At 31.5% G+C, this 8,629-nt stretch overlaps 1 protein-coding gene across 1 annotated transcript; it reads right to left on the bottom strand.

The window, feature by feature from the left end:
* Positions 1–864: 864 nt before the first annotated feature.
* On the bottom strand, positions 865–5,563 carry LOC105329446 (selenoprotein K). The gene is made up of 6 exons (XM_011430696.4): positions 5,477–5,563; positions 5,000–5,084; positions 4,262–4,280; positions 3,874–3,932; positions 3,109–3,158; positions 865–1,819 (listed from the first exon to the last, which is right to left on the bottom strand). The coding sequence occupies exons 1-6, from the start codon at positions 5,496–5,498 to the stop codon at positions 1,785–1,787; spliced, it is 270 nt and encodes an 89-aa protein (XP_011428998.1). The 5' UTR covers positions 5,499–5,563; the 3' UTR covers positions 865–1,784.
* Positions 5,564–8,629: the final 3,066 nt, after the last annotated feature.

The following is an 8,629-nucleotide window of genomic DNA, read 5'->3' on the forward strand; positions in this document are numbered from 1 at the left end:
ATCTCCCCTTGAAAACGGGTGTGGCCCTTAATTTTCACAACTTTGAATCCCCTTTGCCTAAGGATGATTTGTGCCAAGTTTGGTTGAAATTGGCCCAGTAGTTCTTGAGAAGATGTTGAAAATGTGAAAAGTTTACGGACAGACGGACAGACGGACGGACAGACGGACGGACAGACGGACGACAGACAAAATGTGATCAGAATAGCTCACTTGAGCTTTCAGCTCAGGTGAGCTAAAAACACGTGGTCTAAAATTTAAATGACAATAACATTCGCAGGGGTGTTTAAGTGAGTTACAGAGCTTACAATTCTTTGCTTTGTAAACAAAGCTTTTGAAGTGAAAACTCCAGTTTTAGACCGAAAATGAATGTGGTAAACGTAAAGATCTGTTTATTTATGCTTAAAATAAATAAGAAGATGAAAAATTCAGCTTGGAAAAGAACTTTTACCGGTATTTTGAACTAATGTCAACATATATGACAAAGAAATGTGAGCACTGCATCTTGCTTATAACTTCAATACTGACTCTCCAATTTCATTTGGTCATTGGAAACGCATTTCTAATGAATTGTAAATAATAAAAACAGAAAAATAGAATTTGACCATAATCGTAACCATGCCCCTTTAAATGGTATAAAACAACAAAATATTTAGACAAGATATCTATACATACTCACTGCCGGCTTACTATATAAAACTATAACATGTACTTCAAAAGAACTGGTTGTGGAATTTTTAAAATGATTTAAAGGGAATAAAGTATTAAGTATCATTCCTTTCCATTTGTTACCTTTCAAAGACAATCAAAGATAAGAGTATCACTACACATTTTGAGCATTTCAATAAGAATATTAAACTCGATTGCACCTTTTTTCTGTTTATTGGTGAAAATGAATTAACAAATGATGTATTCAGAACATGAAGGAAAAGAAATGAAAGACACTAGTCCAGCAAGTTAATGCGTATTAATTTTCAAAAATAAATATATAATGGAATAGTTTTAAAGCGCATTGTTTACTGTTCTCAGAACAATTTCTGGCAATTATGGAAAAAGTCATATGGTTATGAGTTTGAGACAACAAAATGATAAAACAAAAAATAATATTCCCAAGTTCATCAAAATACATAATGTATCCCTCTGCTATACAACATATTTTAAAAATTCTTTAACATAAAATGATGAAAGACTATCTTTTAATGACAAATAGCATTCAATGGTTCAATGATGATTGATGAGCTGTACAATATATATGTATAAATATATTTGAAAGTTCACTCTGAGCGTCAAGACATTAAATTCAAAGTTATCCGACTCAAACTGTGAGTTTCTGGAACACTTGTCATATGCAGACTTTTTTTACCAAAGTCTTTTATAGTCTTGCAGTCAGAGACAGCTTTAGTTAGCAATGAATGGACAGAATGTAGCACTCTTCAGATTTCCTGGCTAAGAGTTATATATATAATGCTTTAAGACTAACATACAAGTATGTGTAAAGTAGTTGAACAGTTCTATTTTAGCCTCAAAAGTTTCAATTTTCTTTATCAATAATATGGACAGTTTATCTTTGACGGTAACACAACATCTCTTTGTGTTTCGGCTTATCATCAAACAATACAAATCTTGTCAGTTACAAAAGAATTCTTTAAATAAGTCCTTAACACAGTCATATGTTGGATTTCATGAGGTTTCCCTTCATTACAAACTAAAGCCTAATAAAAGTTGGCATCCAGAGAGCCAATCAGAGTGTGTCTCTGTGTCACATGACCTCTGGATGTTTACCTTCCTCATCCCCCTCCCATTGGTGGAGCACTGGGGGCACCTGAAATAGAAATATTTATGCTATTGATAGGATGTTTAACAATGTTCTGATTTGCTACTGAAGTTTAAAACAAGCCCATCCATTTGACTGTACATGTTGAATACTGTAGAAGCAGAAATATTCGTTGAAGATTTAATTTCGTTTTTTTTTTCATTGGCAGTATAAATCAACAAAATCAAATCCATGACAAAATTTTAACCCAATTATTAATCAATACAGAGTTGTACGTGATATATTTTAGGGATTACGATATGACAAAATTAAATACCAATGAAATTGTATTTGGTTAAAAAACAACAAAATTTTAACCCAACCCAAAATATGTGCTTTTACAGTAAATTAAATTTGGACTCAGTCTGTACTAATCAGTAATGTACACATTAAAGAATGTGCTAAATAAGAAATACTTAAAAAAAATTAATTTCACAATTCTAAATACAACTCTTTGATACATAAAACTATAGTCAGATATATATTAAGCACACAATTACAACCTATAAGTTCATATATATTGGCATAATTAAAAATAACACATTCTATGGAAGCTATGAAAGTTTAAGCTGGCTTTAGAAATTGTAATATTTGTAGTCTAACAAGGAAGTGACATTACTTGGTACCCCCGGTGGTAGCTGCAATATGTCCTTTACTAAATGCTTATAGTTTTTTAACTATCCCTATCCAAACAACACCATAAAACAAACAAACTGGGTAGGCTTACAGCGATGTAATTATTACAACTAACCTTGTGCATGGACTGTCAACTTTTTTTGATCAATCAATGTTATTTTAAAATAGAATAGTTACTAATTGCATTTTAACAAACACATTTATCAGTATATTACTTGTCATTAACAAAGTGTAAAAAGTATGAAATTATTGTTACAGAAATGATTGATTCTTCAAATTTAACATTAAAAAATTTTTATTGAAAAGAATAGACATTTTTATGCTGAAACAAATAAAGTCTGCACTGTTGACTGGTAAACTCTTTAAGAATTTAATTTTATTGCAACTTTATTAAAAAGTCTCATTTAAATCAAAAAATCATAACAATAATTTTATTTTTTTTTTGGGGGGGGGGGGAATCTGTTTAAAAAGGCTGCCAGGAACTAACAACTGACTAACTCTGGAACTCAAAGTTTTATAAATGCACCAATATCTTAACAGCGACTGTATCAATATGTACAGAATTTGGACATATTGATCTCTTTCTCAGTCTCAATTTCTACTCTCAGTAGTACTCATACTGTATCTTAACAAAGATCAAACATTTCTATAGAAATCATTACCTCCACCCCCTCTGAATCCTCCCATTCTTCTCCTTGGTGGCGGGGGTGGTCTGAAATTATCAAAAGAATGAAATGATACAGCGGTAGAAATATACAAAATCTCTCTGCTATTAATATCCTGTATAATTATCATAAAATTCCAAAATATGATATTTCCCATATATCGACTTTACATTAATATATAGATAGCTTGCATCTTGTGTTTTTTCAGAATTCAAAATCTTAAACTTTATAAGGAAAACAATGAGCTGGATCTTTATTTTAATTTATAAATTACTTCTAGTAGGTTCTTTATTAGCTCTTACAATAACAGAAACTGGACACTTTGATTTTACACATAAAGATAAGATACTGTTTATTCGCAACAATTAAAATTACTCTAGTTATATTTGGCCAAGTTTCAGGGAAAATGAACAAAAATGAAAATGATAAAAATCATATTCAGATTGAATTGGGTACATGTATTCAATTTCAACTTTAACCCCTATAATTACATACATTACATGTCACCCATCTCCCTTACCATCATGGGCCCCATACTAAACAAAGAACTTAAAACCTCCTCATAAAATGCACAAGACTAAACTAACCCCATTTTATACCCCAATAAATTTCTCTGAACTTACCAATACATGATATTTGACAGAATTTAATTTCCTCTACATCTTTCTATCATACCATGACTCCCTAAGTTACACAGAAGTTACTGATTTTCTCCTGTAATATCAATCATCGTTCATCAACCAAAGATTACAAAGAACTTACCCGCCCCCTCCAGCCCTGTAGTCTGTTGTGTAAGAGTTACCACGTTTTGTCATGGACGGCTATCAATGAAAAGAAAATAATATAGAAAACTGAATCACTGTGGTTGATAGTTGATATACCAGTAATAAAAATTTGTTGTACATTGTTTCATGATATATGAAGATATCAAATATGATTGAAAATCAAATAATCTTTGCTAAGTATAGAACATTGAAAATTTAAAGATATTTGTATGAAATAAACTTTAGTGCAAGAATGTTTGATATTGATATGTCACATATACTGCCCAGTTAGTATGCACAAATCATGGCCAGGATTTTCGTTTTGCTTTTAAAATTATCAGCAGCATGATATGGGAGGATAACAGTTTCAAAGCAAAAGTACTTACCGATATCATGGTCCTGAAGCTGAAATCAATAAAGAAAAGAGTTACTCGATCTTCATATAGATACTAGGAAAATAGCTGCAGATGTAACAATCATAAAAAATGTACATGTATGTATCTTTTGAATCATGAGGATGTATATACTTGGTATAAAATACAGGATTTTTGCAACCCTGATATGAACAAAGGCATGCTCCTTTATCACATCACTCTGTATTTTTCCGTTTATCACACCCCTTATTACACCTTCTCGTAACACCTGTGCACATTTTATTCAGAGTGCCTTGGATCTTTTTCTTGATGCATATCTACAGTTTGAACTATGAAATTATGACTTGAACATCATGTTAAATACGCTGTTTTGTCATTGGCATACTATGATTAAGCAAGAAAACGTTTTCCACATGAAAACAAAAACTTTATCTATTCAAATATATGGTAAAAACCAACCCTCCACCAATATCAGCCCTCTGGCCTTCGGACCTTAAGCTGATCTTGACTTGGGTTGATATTAAGTAAGATAATACCAATTTTGCCTCGCATTATTCTCTATTTTTGTTATTCTAGACAACAAAGTTCCTCACTAGATGCATATTGTACATTAATGACCATGTAAAGCAATTATTGAACTGATATTATCAACAGATAATGTGACATGCCAAGGAGTTACAGAAGGCCTTTACTTTCTTTTTCATTTACATAAATAATGCATGTTGGTTAATAAGAAAAAAATGTACTTACAATAAAACAATGAAATTGATGATCCCCCAGAAAATCTCTGGAACAATGGATAGCCTCCATGGCGATTGAGAGTCTACAACTTGGCCTAAATAACAAAAATAATCAAAGGTAATGTGCACAACTATAATAGGAAGTTATATAACCATATAAAGTTATGAAATTACTGTAAAATTTATCATATATTGAGATACTCATTCGAATATAAAAGTGAACAATTGAAAGAGTATATAGGAATGTTGTCAAACTAAGGACTACGTCAACTCTTTGCTACAACATTGAAAATAATTGCGTCATGTAAACAATAATCAATGATGTTGAAACGTTGATTGAAAAAAATGTGGTTTTTGAAATAAAAAACATTTCAAAATGGTGTTATTAAAATGAAATCTGGTGAATCCATTTACACGGTGGCTATTTGACAATATCTTAATGTTGTTACTTGAATTTACTCATATTATATCCACTAATTGTTCTTACCTCCCGAAGATACGTACACCATCGTCGTTTGTTTTCACTTTGCTGAGTTGTTATTCAAGGTCAGTAACAAGCTTTTATTTATACATTGAAAAAAATTATTAGACAAACATTCAGATGGTGTAGATTGTTTGATTTCTTTCTTCTTTCTAAAAAAAAGTCTGGTCTGATATTCTTCGGAATTTAAACGATTTCGTTGTTAACATAAACAATGTTTTACAATGTGTATGTTTATGTATGCCTATGTTTAATGTCTGCGTTTAATTCAAAAATAGTTTTGACTCGAAACAACTGTGTACAATTTAACAAAAGATGCACGATTACCTCCCTTGTTGCTTCCCGACAGTGTCAACATTCGCGACAGGTGCTTATCGAAGAAAAAGTAAACATCCATGAGATAAATTCCTCAAGTAAATAAACATGGCATCAAAGGAAACTAAAGAGAACATTAAGGCAAGTAGATATTACGATGATCACGGCTGGTATTCGCTTATTAGCAAATCGTACACTATAAATTAAGATAACTATCGTAAACAAATCCGAACATTTTACATATGTTCCGTACTCAAACTGAATAATCAAAATACATGAATTTACCAATAAAATTGTTCAAGCTCAGCGTGAACAATCAGCGTGAACCAAAAATGATGTTTTATATCTATAATCTCAATGCAGGACTTCTCGCTCTTTTTTTACAAATAATAGATTCATTGAATGCATGTGTCGTTTACCTATATGTGTATGTGTACCTTTAAGGTCACTGAATGTTAAATGAATTGAATGCATTATTCCTCGTCGCAAGTTGTAATCTAAGCTATGAATAATGATGTGTTATTCAATAAATTAATCGTGTTTTTGTATTTAATTTTTATTGTAAAATAATTAATATTACATGTATGAAAAAAAAATTAATGTATTATATGATAGTTAAGAATTATATTGCGGAAAAATGAAATGTCTGGAGGACTGAGCAATTATAAATACCGGTACTATATATACAACTGTAGTACTTATTCTGAAGAGGAATCACATTATACCGTGGATCCTTACATTTTTAATTAGTCAGATTTTCTGCCATTGAGTTATCGGTATGAGACCCATCTTCAAAGTTCATACGTGTAACCCAAACTTATATAGGTTCCCCTCCTTTAATTAATACATAAGCTTACACCTGTAGCTCCAGCACCGATTAAGGTCACTTATGTATGTTCATTATGAAAGGAACAGTTTGTGGTGGATGGACCAAGAGCTTATCCTTTAACCCAGGCCTATATCTATAGTATACCTTTACTTATTCAAATAAGAGCATGTAACAATATTTCTTTTATCAAAATCTACATTTTGCTGATTTTCAACTCTCTCCCTCCATCTCTCTCTCTCTCTCTCTCTCTCTCTCTCTCTCTCTCTCTCTCTCTCTCTCTCTCTCTCTCTCTCTCTCTCTCGTCACTTTGATGGACGTATGCGCAAAATTATGAATATTGTTAGCATTGAAGCCGTTTCGGACGCAAAATCTGATTTTATTTCCCCCAGAACATAGAGTTGATCCACTGACCAGGATCTCAATCTAGGAGATAAGATTGAATAATTTTTTTCAACTTTTTTTGTGGTTGACAATCCTTAATTGCTAAAATCTGTATTACTGTAAACATCAACTCAGACGTTACATACTTAGATTTTTCTACTGCGGATAATATGTTTAATTTAAACTGAATGCATGTTTGCTGTGTAATCAGCTGCACTTTGGAGGTGTTAGAAAGGGCAATGTAAGGTATCAAGCAGGGAGTAGTAAACACTCTAAGCAACGCCGTGGACTACATGTATAATCAAATATATGTTACCATTTTCGTGTGAATAGATAAGAACTATCACCCGTTATTTTCGGCACGATATGATCAATTGCATATATGAATGATGAATTTAATCTTGTCGAGACAAAGACGTCGTCAAATCCGATGAAATGATTTTTTTTTTTCAACCAGAAAAGAGTTTTAACAAATTGACGTTAATCAAGATGATGTGTATAGATATATATATTTAGTCAATTGAAGTTGACACTAATCTTGGGAAATTATGGTGTGTCACATTCCAATTTCTTTTCTCTTTTCAACATTGCATCGATTGTATCATTGAAAAAATCCACTAGCTTAAGGTGACTGTTTGCTTTGCATTCAAATCGTCTATCAATATTCCAATGGCTGACTGTCTAATACGCATCTACTGTACATTGTGTATTGTATCTCGTATTTCTGAATTGAAACTTATATTTTTCCGTTCGGATATAATAGGGAGATTATGAAAATGCATCGAAGAAAGCCTTTTAAATTTCTGTTGTAGCACATACCGTCACTTAGTTTGAAACTGTTCCGCTTAAGTATATGTAAGGTCAATATTGAAAGACTCTTATTCCTAACACGCTATGATAGCTTTTCAAGTCGGTTTGGTTTTCCCCATTAAGAATATCGATCATAAAAGTTTCATAAAAAGGGCTGTGAAATAATTTAGTACCTTTTGATTTTTGTAATCTTTAGAGCAATAAAACGATCAAATAAAATCAATGAGCGCAGTTTGCTTTTATTATCATCAAAATGTGATAAGCAAATTTGCTTTGACTGCAAACAATGGGATTTTATTGGTGTAACTTTTTACCCTCTATAATGTATTATACATTAAACGATTTGAATAACGGTTAATATAACTGAAAATTTTAACTGTGTTATTTTTACGATTAAGAATTAATTAAGTGAAGCGGATTTTTTTCACTATCGAAAGTTTTAGCTTGAATAACTGCCGTGTTCCTGCATTGTCTCGCATAGTTAACTGTGTATATCTTACTCATATACTAGTATTTCATTGTATTGATGAATCATTTTCAGTTGGTTGTTTGTGGTGTGAACCTAGACATCCTAGGCTACTAGTTCATTCTTTATTTGTTATAAATTATGATATCATTTAAATGTATATGTCCTATGGGGGCCCATGGTTTGAATAAACAACATATATAGTTAGTTTTTATCATCACCCCCTTATAAGAACTTATTAATAATAAAATAATGATAATCAGTTCCACACTAAATTTATACCATATGATGCCGATAAGCTTACTTCAGGTTACAAAAATGTAATTTAAGTAAACTTGTTGCAGATGAAAAATGAAAT

Source organism: Magallana gigas, chromosome 4 (genome assembly GCF_963853765.1).
Source record: "Magallana gigas chromosome 4, xbMagGiga1.1, whole genome shotgun sequence".
NCBI classification, from domain to species: Eukaryota; Metazoa; Mollusca; class Bivalvia; order Ostreida; family Ostreidae; genus Magallana; species Magallana gigas.